The 20,824-nt window shown below is 36.2% G+C and overlaps 1 protein-coding gene across 10 annotated transcripts in view; it reads right to left on the bottom strand.

The window, feature by feature from the left end:
• The window catches only part of STXBP5L (syntaxin binding protein 5L), a 493,876-nt gene that overhangs the window by 101,992 nt on the left and 371,060 nt on the right, over nt 1-20,824 (bottom strand). For 6 of the 10 annotated variants that reach the window (XM_055260427.2, XM_055260428.2, XM_063630145.1 and 3 more), the window contains one exon: nt 17,358-17,423. In XM_055260427.2, the coding sequence (XP_055116402.2) occupies nt 17,358-17,423 (66 nt within the window). Of the gene's footprint in view, nt 1-17,351; nt 17,424-20,824 lie in introns of all 10 variants that reach the window. The other 4 variants (XM_055260425.2, XM_063630147.1, XM_063630146.1 and 1 more) reach the window with 1 other exon arrangement.

The following is a 20,824-nucleotide window of genomic DNA, read 5'->3' as shown; positions in this document are numbered from 1 at the left end:
AGACGAGGTTTCACCATGTTGGTCAGGCTGGTCTTGAACTCCTGACCTCAAGCAATCCCCCCGCCTCAGCCTCCCACAGCACTGGGATTACAGGCGTGAGCCACCCGCCCTGCCCCTACTACATTCTTGACATTCTATCTGTTTGAGTATTTCCATGATAGAACCTCCAGAGGTATAAAAAAAATTCTAATTTGGGATTGCTATAATTGCCACAGAATGTCCTCCTATTCAAGCACAAACTACTTTTCTTTACCATTTATTGATTTGTCTCAGTTCTAACCACTGGACAAATAAAGAGTAATTAACTGGTTCTTGCTCCCACATGCCAGATCTTAAAGCACCCGGAGAGACTTAGTGGACACCTCTAGGTACGCTTAGGTCAGCAGGAATTTGTATTTTAAGAAGCATTGCAGGTTATACTGACATCAAGAGGTTGACAGATGGCATTTCAAAAAGCAATCTTTTAAGTCTTCATGAGTATTAATCAACCTACGGGACTTTTACTCAGGATAAGAAGGTACATAAGAAGTACTTCCTGAAGTGCAGCTCAGATTGTCCATACAAGAGAAGCCATATTGTTCTTAGTTGTTGAATTAGACATAGATGTGCATACAGATACAAATGTACATTATATATATAATATATATATACACATATATACATTATATGTGTGTGTGTGTATATACATATAAGCTTTCTGGGCTTTTAAGGTGATTATGATTAGTTCTTTTTTTAAGTAATTAAAATTTTTCATCATATTTTTTATATTCCATTTTCTAATGAGGAATAGAAGGTGGTAGTTACAAGGAACAGTAGTGCCCCTATTAGGAGAGGTTAGATACATTTTTTTCCCTTTGTACAGCTCCACACGGACACTCTTGCTTTTCTCCATGGTAGGTTTCCTGGCATTTATGAAGTGAAGCCTAGTTTTTTTTATTTTTTTTTTTGAGACAGAGTCTTGCTCTAGCACCCATGCTGGAGTGCAGTGGCGCGACCTCAGCTGACTGCAACCTCTGCCTCCTGGGTTCAAGCGATTCTCCTGCCTCGGCCTCCTGAGTAGCTGGGATTACAGGCGTATGCCACCATGCCTGGCTAAGTTTTTATATTTTTAGTAGAGACGGGGTTTCACTATGTTGGTCAGGCTGGTCTCGAACTCCTGACCTCAGGTAATCTACCTGCCTTGGCCTCCCAAAGTGCTGAGATTACAAGCGTGAGCCACCAGGCCCGGCCGTGAAGCCTAGTTTTTAAGAACACAAATGAGCTGGATTCAAATCATGACTCAACCATCTGCCCTGGGCTAATAGTTACTTAATTTCAGAAAGATTGATGCTTCCCTTCCTCTGTAAAATAAGGATAATAATTGTCTGTACTTCACAAGAATCTAGTCAGGATTAATGAAAGGAATGTGTGTAAAGCCCTTAGCATAGTGTATGGTATATGGCAAGCATTCAATGTTAGCTATTAGTTTCATTATTAAACTTAGTTGGCAAGAAAAGATTGTCATTCTATAGTATTCTATGTCAGAAATAATTTATCTGGGCAACATGTTCTACTGAAAATCTAGTGCCTGGCATTAAACAGCACACTTGATAAAGCCTCCAATATGTATATAATACTGTTATTTTCTCTGCACAATAGTATGTCCTAACAAACTTGAATTATAATGGGATTATTTATTTTCTCTAAAAATCTCCTTAAGTCACATTGTGCATCCTCACATTGAATGGTCTCTTTAATCCTTCACACCCTGAAAAACTGCCTGTCTTAGCTCACAAAAGTAACACTGCAAAAAGTACCATGTGTAATCCAGTTGGAGTCAGGGAATATTACCATAGCAAGTGTTAGAATTATAACAATTTGATTTCTTATGCCCACAGTCTTGTTAGATTCTGGGCAAATTGTCAGGAAATTTTTGTTACTTTAACATGCTGTAGCATACTTTTTGAAAACAGAAACAAAATCAAAAACAAAAGAAAGAAAATCTGTAGAATTATATACTAAAATGTGAATGTTATTTATATAAATTGTACTTTAATAAATATGACTAAAAAAAGAAACAAAATACATAGGAAAGCATCCCCACAGACTGGGTTAATCACTTACCTAATTACATCTATCAACTTCTGAATTACCTATTAATTGTTAAGTGGTATAGCATGAGAGACTAAAAATTATGAAAATCAGTGAAAGGATTCACTGATGGCAAAATACACAATAATAGTCATCTGTAAATTCTGACCTAAAGATCAGATGATGGCCTAGCCTCACAACAGCAGCAGATTATAAACCTTTGTGAAAGTATTTATCTCTACTCCTAGACTCATTCTTTCCAAACTTATGTTCAATTATAGTATTGCGGCAGAGTAGTCAATAGTCTGGTGGCTTACCATAGCTTATGTGGGAATGAGGTTTTATGCTTATCCTTAAATAAAAATAGAATTGCAGGCATTACAATATGGTTTTGTCTAGGGGACTTCATGTGTTTTGACTGTATCATCTTTCTTCAATCATCTGTATATTCGTATGCCTTTCTGCTGATTCCTAATTCAATTCAAAGTCAATGGATAGTGCAGCCTGGTTCATCATAAGGATGTTGTATTGGCTACAAATAAGTCTCAGTCAGATCATTGGTTCTACATCTGAAATAAAATTTTAGGAACAGATTAAACCCTGAATCGAAGTCTGCATATGGCTACTACTTTAATGGGCGATATCACAGAGATAGGTTAGAAGTTTCTAATTCAAAGCTTCTGATTAATTGCTTCTTACTTTGAAATGACAGAATTTACTTTTTGATTTCCAGTGAAGAATTTCTACTTTGTTATGGCTAAGCTACAACGAATATTTGGAAGTCCAGAATGGTCAAAGGGACCAAGCTGAGTCTCTTCAGGCCATGGATATTCACCACTGCTTTTATAATAATCACTACCATATATTATTGAGCATCTATGTTCTGAACACTGGCACACAATTAAGTGTAAGAAACCTGCTAAAGTTGTAACTGTAGAAAGTGAGAGGGTAAGGTCAAATTTTTCTCCAAAATTGACTCCAAAGCTATGCTATTTCCCCTAAGCAACATAATCTCCTTGATACAGAAGATACCACCTGTATGGTCTGGATATATTTTCTGAAATAAATATACACAACATTAAATTAAAATAAAAGTTGCTTAGATTAAAATGTTTTTAGTTTATGTACTTATGAATTTATCTATTTACTGATTAATTAGCTGACTGGTTGGAATACAGTAACAAATTTCATTTGTCTCTACCTTTCCCTAAGCCAGAAACTAAGATAAGACACAAACACCTGGTATGTATATAGACAAAGTTAAAAACAAAAAAAGCAAGCATTCTGGGGTCACCATGCCATGGTAAAGCCATGAAAAGCCTACATATCTCTAATTTTGTTGCAATTTTTCCCTTTTTTTCCCATGATGTGGTTAAGATACAACTGGGTAAAGAGGTATTTTTTTATTAGAATTTGCTTCAGCATGACAATGTTTAATGTTGTGACACTACTTTCATCTTAAAATATGTAATATATTTCTATTTGGACAATATTAATGAGTCTGTGACTATTAATGTCATATAGTTGTTCGATGATTATAAAACTTCATTTCTGTTAAGGTTAATGTCTATTTTGAATTATAAACTTACAGTGATAACTGAGTTTTTCAACCCACTTTTTTTTTTTAGTGGACATAATAGGAGGCCAAATAATTTGGGCCAAATAATCAGAGGACCTTGAAGTCTGAAGACTTGGGTTCAGACTAAGTCATTACTAACACAGTGACCTTGGGAAAGCTATAGAATCTTTTCTTAGCCATAATTTCTCCATTCATATAAAATAAGAACAATAGTAGTATAACATAGAGTAAGGATTAAAGATAATACATATGAAAAATACCTTGTTTGTTTTAAAGTACTATACAAATGATGATTATAATTTTTAGTAAAAAAGGCTTAATGTATTCAAAAGGTGATAATGTTGTTGATTTATGAACTGTAAGAACTAAAAATTACTTTGAAAATCAGTTTTTCCAGAAACTTTAATGGTAAACTATATTTTTTCTGATGTTTCATGGAATGTATATTTCTTAAGTTCTATTACATTTCTTTGTTAAAACATTTCACAGCTCAGCTACTTTTCATTTTCTCACTGTTTGAATGTCCCATAATTTTAATTGTGATTATTTTTTGTAATTCCCAAATTAATTTTTCTCATTTAATTAATGAACACTAGGGAAAAAACAAATATAAGTAACTTGGAATTCCACCTCTACTCACTTAAATAGCCTGAACTTTAGTTTTCTCATCAGAAAAAGGCATATGCCAGGGGTGTTGTATTACATAAGAGAAAAATAAAATACTGTTTGAAAAATTGTGGATAACTATTATCTCTATCTTCCTTGGCTACTGACTTTAGTTGGGGACTAGAACGTTAATAGTTCATACTTTGTGGAGTCGTAAAACTGGCCACAGTCACTTTGCGATAATGCCTAATTTCAGGAGGCTGTGCAACCTGTGTTTGAGTGTTTTTTTTTTTTTTTTTTAACCCTATGAGCTAGCATGGGGTAAAAGAAAGCAAATGTCAAAGACTCCATAAAATTTAGATTATAGGACCTTCCTTTCTATTCATTATTTTTGAGAGATAACATTGCCTCTTTGAGGCAATTTTTTCATGAAGTTTCCATGGTTATCATAGTTGTTTCTGATTATAGAAAATATTTCACGGCATTATGAAGAATTACAGAGAATATTTTAAAAATCTTACTATTGTTTGGATCTTAAGATTTCGCTGAATTCTCTATTGACCGTCCCCCCGACCCCCTTACTTTCTTACAGACCTGAGAAAACTAATCAGGTTTGGAGTACAAAAACAACACTACCAAAATTTTGTGGAAAATTTCCAAACATTTCACAAAAGCCTTAGGGATTCCTACTTCATATCTCATGAAGCGTCTCTGGCTTTATATTTGCTTCAGGGAAATTTGTTTTCATACACCATGAAGGACTTGTGCTTTCAGCACAACAAATGAGAATAAAGTTTTGAGACAAGTTGCGAAGCCTAGAAAATTGTGGAGATATGAATAACTTTTGTTTGTTCATAAAGAAATTTTCATCTTCAACTGGCAAGTGATGTACTTGATTCCTCTGTCTCACAGCTGATATTTCATTCCTATAAAAGCCTGGTGCTGACTCAGGGGTTCTGGTAGCAAGTCCTAAAGGAAGGGAATACAAAACTATTGGCATGGAGTACCTTAGCCTAAGTGAACCAATAATTTTTACCTTTAATAAAGTTGAATTCCATAATAACTATTTGGAAGGATCTGCATTTTGTATCCTTATCTAAAATAAAGATAAATACTGCTCCAACAAAGGACTGTTTGGAGGGAGAAGAAAGGTTTTTGGAGACTACAATAGGACTTTAGGCACATAGGAATGCCCAGAAGGAGCATTCAAACTAGGCTATAAGACCAAGCTCTGACCCAATCCTGAGAACAACAGAGTTTGGTACTCCTTTGTTAGTGTTTTGTGACTAACCTCTATGATATTTTAATAAAGACATATTTAATAAAGATATATATTTCTATCATCCTAGCCTTCACTTGAACTTGATAGCATAATAAATGTGTTGTAGATTGTGCAGTGAGAATTATGAAGGTGAATGTCTATACAGGTAGCAGAGGTGTCAGGACCTAATGCTAGTATAGAGAAAGATATTAATCCAAGTAAAGAATTAGAAAAAAAGGCATACATTCAAGTAGGACATTAGAAAAACAAACAACGTTTAGAAAGACACAGCCCCACAGTTGAAAGCTTGGTAAGTTTTCAATTCTTTGTCCAAATAAAAAGGATCTGTTTTCTTTAAGAGGTTGTAGTCCTGTGCCAGGTAAGTGAAGCTAGGGCTGATTGTTAGCACCTACTCACCTTCTTGGGAGGTCAAGTTGTACAGTACAAGTTGGTGAGTAAAAAAAGTTTGTACAGCCTTTAAAAAAGTATGAACAATTTATATAATTAAAGTTTAATGTTTATTTCTGCGTTTGAAGTATGTTTATTTTGTTCATTAGTTTATCCTCAGTGAATAGCATAATGTCTAGCTGTAGAAACTGGAAATTATTTGATGTATAGTTGAGTGAATGAATAGATAATAAAAAGTGTTATATTATCTTGGAAACTGAGAACACTGGCATTCCATTTGACTCAACGGATTCTTCAAGCTCCCAATCCCTGCTCTTTTCTCCTGTATTATCCTCAAGAAAATGTTTAAGTCTGAACCTCCACTCTATTTTATCTGTAGTTCACTGTGGTATAAGGAAGTTTGAGATCCACATAGAAAATCAGAGTTATAATCTTTCACCATATAAAAAAATGAATGCAAGATGGGTTAAATATTTCAATGTAAGACCTCAAACTAAAAGAATCCTAGAAGAAAACCTAGGAAACACCATTGTGAACACTGGCCTTGAAAAATAATTTATGACTTAAATCCTCAAAAACAATTGCAACAAAAACAAAAATTGACGAGTGGGACCTAATTAAAGAGCTTCTGCACAGCAAGAGAAACAATCAATAGGATGGACAGACAAACTACAGAATGGGAGAAAATATTCATAACCTACACATCCAACTAAGTTATAATATCCAGAATCTATAAGGAAGTTAAACAATTCAACAAGCACAAAACAAATAACTCTACTAAGAACTAGGCAAAAGACATGAACAGACACTTCTCAAAAGAAGACACAAGCAGCCAACAAACATATCAAAAAATGCTCAACATCATTAATCATTAAAGAAATCCAAATCAAAACCACAGTGAGATACCATCTTAAAACAGTCAGAATAGCTGTTATTAAAAAGTCAACAAACAACAGATGCTGGCGAAGCTGCAGAGGAAAGGGAACACTTATATGTTTTTGATGGGAATGTAAATTAGTTCTGCCCCTGAGGAAAGCAGATTGGAAATTTCTCAAATAACTTAGAACTACTATTCAGCCTAGCAATCCCATTACTGGGCATATATCCGCATCCCCACCCCCACCCCCACCCCCAACACACACAAAAAGAAATAGTTCTACCAAAAAGACACATACACATATATGTTCATTGCAACACTATACACAAGAGAAAAGACATAGAATTAACCAGGTGCCCATCAACAGTGGATTGGATAAAGAAAATGTGGTTCATATACACCATGGAATGCTATGCAGCCATAAAAAAGAAAGTCATGTCTTTTTTTTTTTTGGCACAGTTTCACTCTTGTTGCCCAGGCTGGAGTGCAATGGCACTATCTCACACACAACCTCTGCCTCGTGGGTTCAAGTGATTCTCCTATCTCAGCCTCCCTAGTAGCTGGGATTGCAGGCATGCACCACCACACCCGGCTAATTTTTTATTTTTAGTAGAGACTGGGTTTCTGCATGTTGGTTAGGCTGGTCTCAAACTCCCAACCTCAGGTGATCCACCCACCTCGGCCTCCCAAAGTGCTGAGATTACAGGTGTGAGCCACCACGCCCAGCCAAAAATCATGTCCTTTAAAGCAACATGGATGCAGCTGGACAGAAGTCATTACCCTAAGCAAATTAACACAGGAACTGAAAACCAAATACTGCATGTTCTTATTTGTGAGAGCTAAACATTAGGTATTCATGGACATAAAGATGGCAGCCACAGACACTGGGGGCTACTAGAGGGGAAAGGAAGGAAGGGGAAAAAGAGTAGGGTTGGTAAACTAACTGTAGGGTACTATGCTCACTACGGGGGTGATGGGATGATTTGTATCTCAAATCTTGGCTTCATGCAATATACCCATGTAACAAACCTGCACATGTAACCCCTGAATCTAAAATAAAAGTTGAAATTATATTAAAATGAGAATATCAGAGTTATAAAATGATTACTGGTTTCTGGTTTGCCTAATTCCTGACCTCCTTTATTCAGAGACATTTGCATCAATCTTTTGATTTGTAGCAGATTTAAAGGCGTGAGAGCTGAGATTCCCAAACAGATACCTATAGGGGAGGTAACTACTGAAAAAATATTTTTAAAATGTTTCACAGGGCAGTGATTCTCAAGTGGTCTGGAGACCAGAAGCCTTAGCATCAGCCAAGAGCTTGCTAGAAATTCAAAATCTCAGGCCCCACCTCAGATCTACTGAATCAGAATGCAGCAATTCCTACAACAGCAAGAGATTACAGAATGTAGTTTTAGCTGTATGTGTGGCTATTGTATATGTATTGTATTGTATTTTGGAAATAATAATGGGCACACTATCCTTTAAATGACCCTCTAACATAACACAATCAATTATCATTCTCTTTCATTGAAAATGAATAAAATCAGTAAATATTGTGATTATTTCGATTATTCTTATGTTGTAAGCTCCATTCGCACTTTTCCCAGAAGGATGCATTTCATATAGTTTAACAAATATAACATTTAATGATTACAAAACTGTTATAAGGAAAAACAATCTCTCATTCCTCAATTATTATTACTTATAATTTAAAGCTGCTACTAAAGAAGAGTGGGACCTGTCTAGTAGACCACTATCAAGTAACGTATTGAAGTGACAAATGAATCATATCACAATCCATCATTTCTGCCTCAAGTAACATAATACAAAAATAGTCAAAATTTTCCTGCTTTGAAACAATCTACTTAATTGCATGCACAGTTTTCTGAGTCTGCTTTGAAATTAAAAATAAAGTGTGGGCCGGGCACGGTGGCTTACGCCTGTAATCCCAGCACTTTGGGAGGCCAAGGTGGGCAGATCACCAGGTCAGGAGATTGAGACTATCCTGGCTAACACGGTGAAACCCCATCTCTACTAAAAATAAAAATATCAGCTGGGAGTGCGGCACGCTCCTGTAGTCCCAGCTACTGGGGGAGGCTGAGGCAGGAGAATCCTTGAACCTCGGAGGCAGAGGTTGCAGTGAACTGAGATTGCGCCACTGCACTCCAGCCTGGGTGACAGAGCAAGACTCCTTCTAAAAAAAAAAAAAAAAGTGTGCTCATTGTGCGTTATGGTGGTGTTCCTAAATCTGCTGTAACATTAACAAAAGAAGAAACATCAAAGGCAAAGGGCTAAAAACAGCACATCTACCAAAAACTGACAGCAATTATAATAATTAATAATAATTAATTATGAGTTACTGAAAGCCTTATCAATGAGACAGGGAACAAGAAAAAAAGTCTTCTTATACCACATCTATTCAACATTGTATTGATTAGTGGAGCCAAGATGGCGGAATAGGAACAGCTTCGGCATCCAGCTCCCAGCCTGAGCGACACAGAAGATGGGTGATTTCTGCATTTCTGCTTGAGGTACAGGTTTCATCTCAATAGAGAGTGCCAAACAGTGGGTGCAGGACAGTCAGTGAAGCGCACTGTGTGTGAGCCAAAGCAGGGCGAGGCATTGCCTCACTCGGGAAGCGCAAGGGGTCAGGGAGTTCCCTTTCCTAGTCAAAGAAAGGGGTAACAGATGGCACCTGGAATATCGGGTCTGTCCCACCCTAATACTGCGCTTTTCCAACGGGCCTGGAAAACGGCTTGGAGGGTCCTATGCCCACGGACGCTCCCTGATTGCTAGCACAGCAGTCTGAGATCAAGCTGCAAGGCAGCAGCAAGGCTGGGGGAGGGGCGCCCACCATTGCCCAGGCTTGCTTAGGTAAACAAAGCAGCCAGGAAGCTCGAACTGGGTGGAGCCCACCACAGCTCAAGGAGACCTGACTGCCTCTGTAGGCTCTATCTCTAGGGGCAGGGCACAGACAAACAAAGTCAGCAGGAACCTCCTCAGAATTAAATGTCCCTGTCTGACTGACAGCTTTGAAGAGAGTAGTGGTTCTCCCAGCACGCAGCTGGAGATCTGAGAACGGACAGACTGCCTCCTAAAGTGGGTCCCTCACCCCTGAGCAGCCTAACTGGGATGCACCCCCCAAGTAGGGACAGACCGACACCTCACTCGGCCGGGTACTCCTCTGAGACAAAACTTCCAGAGTAACTATCAGACAGCTGAATTTGTGGTCTCACGAAAATCCTCTGTTCTGCAGCCACCGCTGCTGACACCCAGCCAAACAGGGTCTGGAGTGGACCTCTAGTAAACTCCAACAGACCTGCAGCTGAGGGTCCTGTCTGGTAGAAGGAAAACTAACAAACAGAAAGGACATCCACACCAAAAACCCATCTGTACATCACCATCATCAAAGACCAAAAGTAGATAAAACCACAAAGATGGGGAAAAAACAGAGCAGAAAAACTGGAAACTCTAAAAAGCAGAGCACCTCTCCTCCTCCAAAGGAACGCAGTTCCTCACCAGCAACGGAACAACGCTGGATGGAGGATGACTTTGACGAGTTGAGAGAAGAAGGCTTCAGACGATCAAACTACTCTGAGCTATGGGAGGAAATTCAAAACAATAGCAAAGAAGTTAAAAACTTTGAAAAAAAATTAGAAGAATGGATAACTAGAATAACCAATGGAGAGAAGGGCTTAAAGGAGATGATGGAGCTGAAAGCCAAGTTTCGAGAACTACGCGAAGATTGCAGAAGCCTCAGTAGCAGATGTGATCAACTGGAAGAAAGGGTATCGCTGATGAAAGATGAAATGAATGAAATGAAGTGAGAAGGGAAGTTTAGAGAAAAAAGAATAAAAAGAAATGAACAAAGCCTCCAAGAAATTTGGGACTATGTGAAAAGACCAAACCTATGTCTGATTGGTGTACCTGAAAAAGACGGGGAGAATGGAACCAAGTTGGAAAACACTCTGCAAGATATTATCCAGGAGAACTTCCCCAATCTAGCAAGGCAGGCCAACATTCAGATTCAGGAAATACAGAGAACGCCACAAAGATACTCCTCGAGAAGAGCAACTCCAAGACACATAATTGTCAGATTCACCAAAGTTGAAATGAAGGAAAAAATGTTAAGGGCAGCCAGAGAGAAAGGTCGGGTTACCCACAAAGGGAAGCCCATCAGACTAACAGCTGATCTCTCAGCAGAAACTCTACAAGCCAGAAGAGAGTGGGGGCCGATATTCAACATTCTTAAAGAAAAGAATTTTCAACCCAGAATTTCATATCCAGCCAAACTAAGCTTCATAAGTGAAGGAGAAATAAAATACTTTACAGACAAGCAAACGCTGAGTGATTTTGTCACCACCAGGCCTGCCCTAAAAGAGCTCCTGAAGGAAGCACTAAACATGGAAAGGAACAACCGGTAGCAGCCACAGAAAAAACATGCCAAATTGTAAAGACCATTGAGGCTAGGAAGAAACTGCATCAACTAACGAGCAAAATAACCAACTAACATCATAATGATAGGATCAGATTCACACATAACAATATTAACGTTAAATGTAAATGGGCTAAATGCTCCAATTAAAAGACACAGACTGGCAAACTGGATAAGGAGCCAGGACCCATCGATGTGCTGTATTCAGGAAACCCATCTCACGTGCAGAGACACACATAGACTCAAAATAAAGGGATGGATGAAGATCTATCAAGCAAATGGAAAACAAAAAAAGGCAGGGGTTGCAGTCCTAGTCTCTGATAAAATAGACTTTAAACCAACAAAGATCAAAAGAGACAAAGAAGGCTGTTACATAATGGTAAAGGGATCAATTCAACAAGAAGAGCTAACGATCCTAAATATATATGCACCCAACACAGGAGCACCCAGATTCATAAAGCAAGTCCTGAGTGACCTACAAAGGGACTTAAACTCCCACACAATAATAATGGGAGATTTTAACACCCCACTGTCAACATTAGACAGAGAAATGAGACAGAAAGTTAACAAGGATATCCAGGAATTGAACTCAGGTCTACACAAAGTGGACCTAATAGACATCTACAGAACTCTCCACCCCACATCAAAAGAATATACATTTTTTTCAGCACCACACCACACCTATTCTAAAATTGACCACATAGTTGGAAGTAAGGCTCTCCTCAGCAAATGTAAAAGAACAGAAATTATAACAAACTGTCTCTCAGACCACAGTGTAATCAAACTAGAACTCAGGATTAAGAAACTCACTCAAAACCGCTCAACTACATGGAAACTGAACAACCTGCTCCTGAATGACTATTGGGTACATAATGAAATGAAGGCAGAAATAAAGATGTTCTTTGAAACCAACGAGAACAAAGACACAACATACCAGAATCTCTGGGACACATTCAAAGCAGTGTGTAGAGGGAAATTTATAGCACTAAATACCCAAAAGAGAAAGCAGGAAAGATCCAAAATTGACACCCTAACATCACAATTAAAAGAACTAGAAAAGCAAGAGCAAACACATTCAAAAGCTAGCAGAAGGCTAGAAAAAACTAAAGTCAGAGCAGAACTGAAGGAAATAGAGACACAAAAACCCTTCAAAAAATTAATGAATCCAGGAGCTGGTTTTCTGAAAAGATCAACAAAATTGATAGACCACTAGCAAGACTAATAAAGAAGAAAAGAGAGAAGAATCAAATAGACGCAATAAAAAATGAAAAAGGGGATATCACCATCAATCCCACAGAAAGACAATCTACCATCAGAGAATACTACAAACACCTCTATGCAAATAAACTAGAAAATCTAGAAGAAATGGATAAATTCCTCGACAAACACACCCTCCCAAGACTAAATCAGGAAGAAGTTGAAACTCTGAATAGACCAATAACAGGTTCTGAAATTGTGGCAATAATCAATAGCTTACCAACCAAAAAGAGTCCACGACCTGATGGATTAACAGACGAATTCTACCAGAGGTACAAGGAGGAACTGGTACCATTCCTTCTGAAACTATTCCAATCGATAGAAAAAGAGGGAATCCTCCCTAACACATTTTATGAAGCCAGCATCGTCCTGATACCAAAGCCTGGCAGAGACATAACCAAAAAAGAGAATTTCAGATCAATATTCTTGATGAACATTGATGCAAAAATCCTCAATAAAATACTGGCAAACCGAATCCAGGAGCATATCAAAAGGCTTATCCAGTATAATCAAGTGGGCTTCATCCCTGGGATGCAAGGCTGGTTCAACATAAGCAAATCAATAAATGTAATTCAGCATATAAACAGAACCAAAGACAAAAACCACATGATCAATAGATGCAGAAAAGGCCTTTGACAAAATTCAACAACCCTTCATGCTAAGAACTCTCAATAAATTAGGTATTGATGGGACGTATCTCAAAATAATAAGAACTATCTACGAAAAACCCACAACCAATATCATACTGAATGGGCAAAAACTGGAAGCATTCCCTCTGAAAACTGGCACAAGACAGGGATGCCCTCTCTCACCGCTCCTATTCAACATAGTGCCGGAAGTTCTGGCCAGAGCAGTCAGGCAGGAGAAGGAAATAAAGGGTATTCAATTAGGAAAAGAGGAAGTCAAATTGTCCCTGTTTGCAGATGACATGATTATATATCTAGAAAACCCCATTGTCTCAGCCCCAAATCTCCTTAAGCTGATTGGCAACGTCAGCAAAGTCTTAGGATACAAAATCAATGTACAAAAATCACAAGCATTCTTGAACACCAATAACAGACAAACAGAGAGCCAAATCATGAGTGAACCCCCATTCACAATTGCTTCAAAGAGAATAAAATACCTAGGAATCCAGCTTACAAGGGATGTGAAGGACCTCTTCAAGGAGAACTACAAACCACTGCTCAATGAAATAAAAGAGGATACAAACAAATGGAAGAACATTCCATGCTCATGGGTTGGAAGAATCAATATCGTGAAAATGGCCATATTGTCCAAGGTAATTTATAGATTCAATGCCATCCCCATCAAGCTACCAATGACTTTCTTCACAGAATTGGAAAAAACTACTTTAAAGTTCATATGGAACCAAAAAAGAGCCCGCATCGCCAAGTCAATCCGAAGCCAAAAGAACAAAGCTGGAGGCATCACGCTACCTGACTTCAAACTATACTACAAGGCTACAGTAACCAAAACAGCATGGTACTGGTACCACAACAGAGACATAGATCAATGGAACAGAACAGAGCCCTCAGAAATGATGCCACATAGCTACAACTATCTGATCTTTGACAAACCTGACAAAAACAAGAAATGGGGAAAGGATTCCCTATTTAATAAATGGTGATGGGAAAACTGGCTAGCCATATGTAGAAAGCTGAAACTGGATCCCTTCCTTACACCTTATACAAAAATTAATTCAAGATGGATTAAAGACTTATATGTTAGACCTAAAACCATTAAAATCCTACAAGAAAACCTAGGCAATACCATTCAGGACATAGGCGTGGGCAAAGGCTTCATGTCTAAAACACCAAAAGCAATGGCAACGAAAGCCAAAATTGACAAATGGGATCTAATTAAACTAAAGAGCTTCTGCACAGCAAAAGAAACTACCATCAGAGTGAACAGGCAACCTACGGAATGGGAGAAACTTTTTGCAACCTACTCATCTGACAAAGGGCTAACATCCAGAATCTACAATGAACTCAAACAAATTTACAAGAAAAAAACAAACAACCTCATCAAAAAGTGGGCAAAGGACATGAACAGACACTTCTCAAAAGAAGATATTTATGCAGCCAAAAAACACATGAAGAAATAAATGCTCATCATCACTGGCCATCAGAGAAATGCAAATCAAAACCACAATGAGATACCATCTCTCACCAGTTAGAATGGCCATCATTAAAAAATCAGGAAACAACAGGTGCTGGAGAGGATGTGGAGAAATAGGAACACTTTTACACTGTTGGTGGGACTGTAAACTAGTTCAACCATTGTGGAAGTCCGTGTGGCGATTCCTCAGGGATCTAGAACTAGAAATACCATTTGACCCAGCCATCCCATTACTGGGTATATACCCAAAGGACTATAAATCATGCTGCTATAAAGACACATGCACATGTATGTTTATTGCAGCACTATTCACAATAACAAAGACTTGGAACCAACCCAAATGTCCAACAACGATAGACTGGATTAAGAAAATGTGGCACATATACACCATGGAATACTATGCAGCCATAAAAAATGATGAGTTCATGTCCTTTGTAGGGACATGGATGAATCTGGAAACCATCATTCTCAGTAAACTATCGCAAGGACAAAAAACCAAACACCGCATGTTCTCACTCATAGGTGGGAATTGAACAATGAGAACTCATGGACACAGGAAGGGGAACATCACACTCTGGCCACTGTTGTGGGGTGGGGGGAGGGGAGGGACAGCATTAGGAGATATACCTAATGCTAAATGACGAGTTAATGGGTGCAGGAAATCAACATTGCACATGGATACATATGTAAGAAACCTGCACATTCTGCACATGTACCCTAAAACCTAAAGTATATTAAAAAAAAACAAAACAACAACAAAAAAAAACCTTAATTAAAAACAACAACAACAAAAAAAATTGTATTGAAGTCCCTAGCCAATTTTTTCCTTTAGAAGGAGAAAATGGAGGTTTCATTTTCACAAGGGGCATAGTTGGATACGTACATAATCCAAAATAATTTTACAAACTATAATAATTAAGAAATAGATTTAGCAAGTTTCCGCGATGCAAGCTCAGTATACAAAAATTAGCTGTATTTTCATATTCTAAACACAATTAGAAAAAGACATAAAAATAACACAATAATAGAAAAAAAAGGAATAAATTTAATGAAAGATGTGCAAGACCTCTACAAAGAATCCCAAAAATATTACCAAAAGAAAGTAGACACACATAAACAGAGAGATGCTAAACAAAAAATTCAATATTGTTGAATATGTTAATTCTTCCCAGTTGATCTATACATCTAGTGAAATCGTAATAAAAATCTAAGCATGTTTGTGTGTGAACTGACAAATTCTTTATAAAAGTTATATGAAAATACAAAAAGGTAGAACAGCTATAATGATCTTTAAAAAACTTTTTAAAATTATTATTATTATTATGTTTAATGAGATGGGGTCTCGCTATGTTGCTCAGGCTGGTCTTCAAACTCATGGCCTCAAGTGATCCTCCCTCCTTGGCTTCCCAAAGTGCTGGGATTACAGGCATGAGACACTGTGCCTGGCCAGCTATAACAAAATTTGAAGTTAGAGATGTAAATTTGATAAAGGGTATTGAATTATATTTTATATTGAAGATTTATAAACATGGGAAAATATGATCAAAGCAAAATTTTAAGAATATTAATTTTACAACATGACATGCAGAATTAATCATAAAAAGTGAAGAGACAATATACAGACATCTACTAGAATATTTGTATGATACCATAGGTATGAGGCAATAAATACCTAAATTGGGCTGACGTCAATGAGAATGCAAAAGGCAGGGTAAACATATGAGACAATCTTTACAATAAGATCAATACAATAAGAATTAAAAATATATGACTGAAAGAAAAATTTACATAGGATATAACTAGATTATACACAGCCTAGATTCCTGAAGAATAAGAATAAAGAACTAACAACTTTTCAGGGATGGAATAAATGGAAGAAATGCTGCAATTCTAAATTAATTTCAACAAGTCCAAATTTGTTGCTTTATAATGGCATAATTAAACTTTTATAAATTTGTATAAAGTTCAAATGAAAATGATGTAAATAAAAAGGAACTACAGTTTCTTGTCTGTAAAAACAGATCTATCATTCAGTAAAGACATACCTAATGATTTTGGTGTTTAAAAACTCACACAAAACTATATATACATTATAGAAAAATCAGAATTATCAAATATGTAAAAATTTAAAAAAACAGGCCAACCAGTCATATTCCCACCACCCAAAAATAACTGTTAACTTTTTTTTTTAACAGACAGTACCTTAAAGATTTATCCCTAGGAATCTTTATTCTCACATTTTAAATATATTTTAATGGGTGCACACTTTGTCTTGATGTTTTGCTTCATATCATATTCTATTATCATTTTTCCTTGTCAATGAATATACATTTTTCCAAACTGTGGTCTAGAGGAATGGTATCATTTGCTGCTGCATATATACTGTATATTTTCCACTAATTCAGCTCTAGCCAGAAGATGACAAGTTTCTGTATATTACCAATTTTTATTCGATACTTAGTAAGCATTATTAATGTATCTGCAAAATAACTTTCCTTTAAAATGTCTTTTAAAGTGTTGCACTTTTACCTCTAATCTTAATTTTATTTTGAGATAAAAATATTTTAAAAGACATTTATTTGTATTTGATATTTGGAATCAAATTTTCTTACAGTAAATTTAATGAGTGGAATTATATCTAATTACTAAAATTATAAATTTCACATTATAAAGATCATGAAAATAAAGCAATAGATTACTGCAGTGAATTACCAGAAGTCTGGAAAATACCACTCACGTTTACCTGAGGTAGGAGACTTGCAGCGCTCAAGTTCTAGGGGAACTGGACTATCATTCAGTTCAGTTAAACCTGAAAATACAACGAAAAAAAAGAGATAAATTTTGCTAGCATTTTGTAGGTTATTCTTATTTCTTAATTCCTACATGTTTAAAAGGCTTTTTTTCATGTGAAAACTACTTTACCATGTCCAAGTTACGTCAATTATTCTGAATTTTAAAAATAGTTTTATTAATTTTTTTTATTTTTATAGAGACAGGGTCTCACTATGTTGCCCAGGCTGGTCTTGAACTCCTGGGCTGAAGCAATACTCCCACCTCAGCTTCCCAAAGTGTTGGGATTACAGGTGTGAGCCACCATGCCTGGCCTATTCTGAAAATTTGTTTAAACAAGTGATACAAGAAAAAATAAGGAGAAGTAACTGATTGACATACAAGAGTATTTAAACATGGATGGTACAAAGATATAAAATCCTTTTTTAACTATTTTTATAAGAAATAGCTACTTTAATAAATGACCCAATTTTATCTGAAAATAGATAATAAATAATAAGAATTAGAAGGGGTTTTAACAATACCTAATCAAATATCCTCTCAGGAGATAAGATTATTGGCTTTTAAAAGATCTTTAAAAACTGCTACAAATTCTAAATTTTATATTTATTTATAAAAATGTAGTATTGTATATTACATACTGTGTTTTGTTCAACAGTATCAAATTCCTTATAATAAGCACTATATTTTTCTCTTTCTAATATTTCTTAATTTTTATTCTGCCACTTTTCTGTCAAATGCAACAATTAATAAACATTTTATAATTCTTTCTACTTGCCAATCTGTATTTATATGGTATTTGTAAAATGTTCTTCATTATGGTTTTTCTATCTTTGTTAGAAAGTCTCACAGACTTTCTTTTGTGAAATAAATATTCATAGTTTCTATTTTAATCTGTCTCCATGCTCAGAAACATTTGAGAGCTACTTTCAATGACCAAAATAATCTTTGTTCCTATTCTTTCCCATCACCCTCTTCTTTATACAATTTATAGCAATAAGTCTGTGGTAGGTCCAAAAAAATATCACAGAATTTTGGAACCAAAAGGTGCCTTGTGACAACCTAGCCCAACTCTTGTGTTTTATAAGTGAGAAACTGTACCTTCAAAGAGTTTAAGCTATTTATTCAAAGTCAGAGAAGTACATCAATAACAGAGCTTGAAAAGGACACAGAACTCAGATTTTTTATTCTGCACTCATATTTCAATTGCTTATAGAGCACTGAATACCAAATGCCAAGCTTACTGTTTGCTCTATTTTTTACTTCATTGAACATTATTTTCAAGACTTTCAATTTAATGCTCCTCCAATTTTAAATTTCTGTTTGTAATCATAGTACACATAATATTTACTGATATAAATATTACCATTAATTTGGAAATAGGCATTCATCAAACTAAACTATGTCAAACACGGTCTTAACCCTAGATACACAAATTAGATAGGAAAAAGTTTGACTAAATAAGCAGTAAGTGTTAATCCACAGAGTTGCTATAAGAGTTTTCCAGGCATCCTTGAAAGTGTACTGACTTAAACAGGCTTTGCTATCTGACAGCAAATTAGAAACTGCAAGTTATAAAGAGGAGGAGGCTGCTAGAACTAGAAACATTAAGAAAAGTAACGTGGAACAACAGTGAAAGAATGGGCAGAGAAAGGAACTGTAATGACTAGTGAGTGAGAGATCTGGGACCATTTAACAGAGGTGGGTGTTTTACAGATCTCTGAAAGGCTTTAAAGACATCACTGTAAGTTGAGTCAGTGAATCAAATTTATTGAATGCCTACTGTGCCACACGTTCTTTGTAGTAACAGTAATAATAGCAACTAATATCTATTATTTTGTGCCTAATCCTCCACTAGATACTTTATATAAATTATCCTTTTCCCATCTACCAATACAATTAGAGGGGTTATAATATTAACCCCATCATACAGATAAGAAAACAGGGGAAGAAAGGCTATTACATCAATTCTCCAAAGTTAAACAGTTAGGAGGAAGGATGGGATTTGGTCACTATAATATAGTTAGTAAGTAAGAAAGCATGATGTATATGTTAGAAAGAGTTTCATCAAAGTTTTAAAATACAAAATTGGGTGGTTAAAGAGCTAAGCTCATTTGTCTGGAAAATACCATCTTTTCTATTTCTGCACTGTCTATTGATTCTGTCAATTTCCCTAGCTCCTTCTGAACTCACCTACTTTCCTGATGAAGGTAGGAACTGAACTGAATATGGATCTAACAATAATAGTAAAACTACTTCCATGTGCCAATTTACAATTTGTCAAAACCCTAAAATAAATAATTTTATAGTTATCATCATTAAATACTATATAGTTATTCAAAACAATCATTATTTAAAAGTAAACATTTTTTGGACTATAGAAGTAATGCTTTGTCCCTCTAGAAAACTTGGAAGATACAGAAAAGTGATGGAGGGGATTAAAAAATACACAATTTCATCATAATTTTGGCTTTTTTCTTTTTTCTTTTTCTTCTTTTTTTTTTGAGACAGAGTCTCACTGTCGCCCAGGCTAGAATGCATTGGTGCAATCTCGGCTCACTGCAACCTCTGCCTCCTGGGTCTCAACCAATTCTCCTGCCTCAGCTTCTCAAGTAACTGGGATTACAGGTGTGTGCCACCAAGCCCAGCTAATTTTTATATTTTTAGTAGAGACAGGGTTTCACCATATTGGCCGGGCTGGTCTTGAACTCCTGACCTCATGTAATCTGCCTGCCTCGGCCTCCAAAAGTGCTGGGATTACAGGCATGAGCCATCACGCCTGGCCCCTTCCATGATGATTTTTAATCCAATAAACAGAGGTTCATTTTCTAATTTTTCTATATAACATTGATTTCATAAACAATTCTACCATTTAAAAAATTTATCAAATCATTACAAAGATATACCACGCTTTTAATTTAACATTCCTCCACTGTGAAGCATTTGGATTTTCCAATCTTTACTGTACTAAATAAAGCCACAATAAATACCTATATGTGAAAATCTTGTATTTGTTTGTGTTTTTCCTTTAAAGATTTCCATAATTTTTCCACTATAGTAATGATAGGGGCTATCCATTTTGCATTCTCCCTAGCAACCTCCGGGGTTCCAATTGCTCAATATCTCAACCAACACTAAGTAATAGTCTCTTAAAATCTTAGTCCTTCTGGTCATAGTAGTATCTTATTATGATTTTAAATTTCTCCGACGACTATTGATAGTTGGGACATTTTAATGTGCTTATTGGCTAATCATATATCTTCATGAATCTATCCAAATTTTTGACTTTTTTTTATGTTGGACTGCTTATATTTGTGCTATGTAGTAGTAAGAATTCTTCATATATTTTAGGTAAGAATTATTAGTCAAAAATAGGCACTGTGAATATTTTCTTTCAGTATGTGATTTGTCTTTTAATTT

This window comes from Symphalangus syndactylus, chromosome 21 (genome assembly GCF_028878055.3).
Source record: "Symphalangus syndactylus isolate Jambi chromosome 21, NHGRI_mSymSyn1-v2.1_pri, whole genome shotgun sequence".
Lineage (NCBI taxonomy): Eukaryota > Metazoa > Chordata > Mammalia > Primates > Hylobatidae > Symphalangus > Symphalangus syndactylus.
Note: the sequence above shows the minus strand (reverse complement) of the source record. Positions and strands in the feature narration are given on the sequence as shown.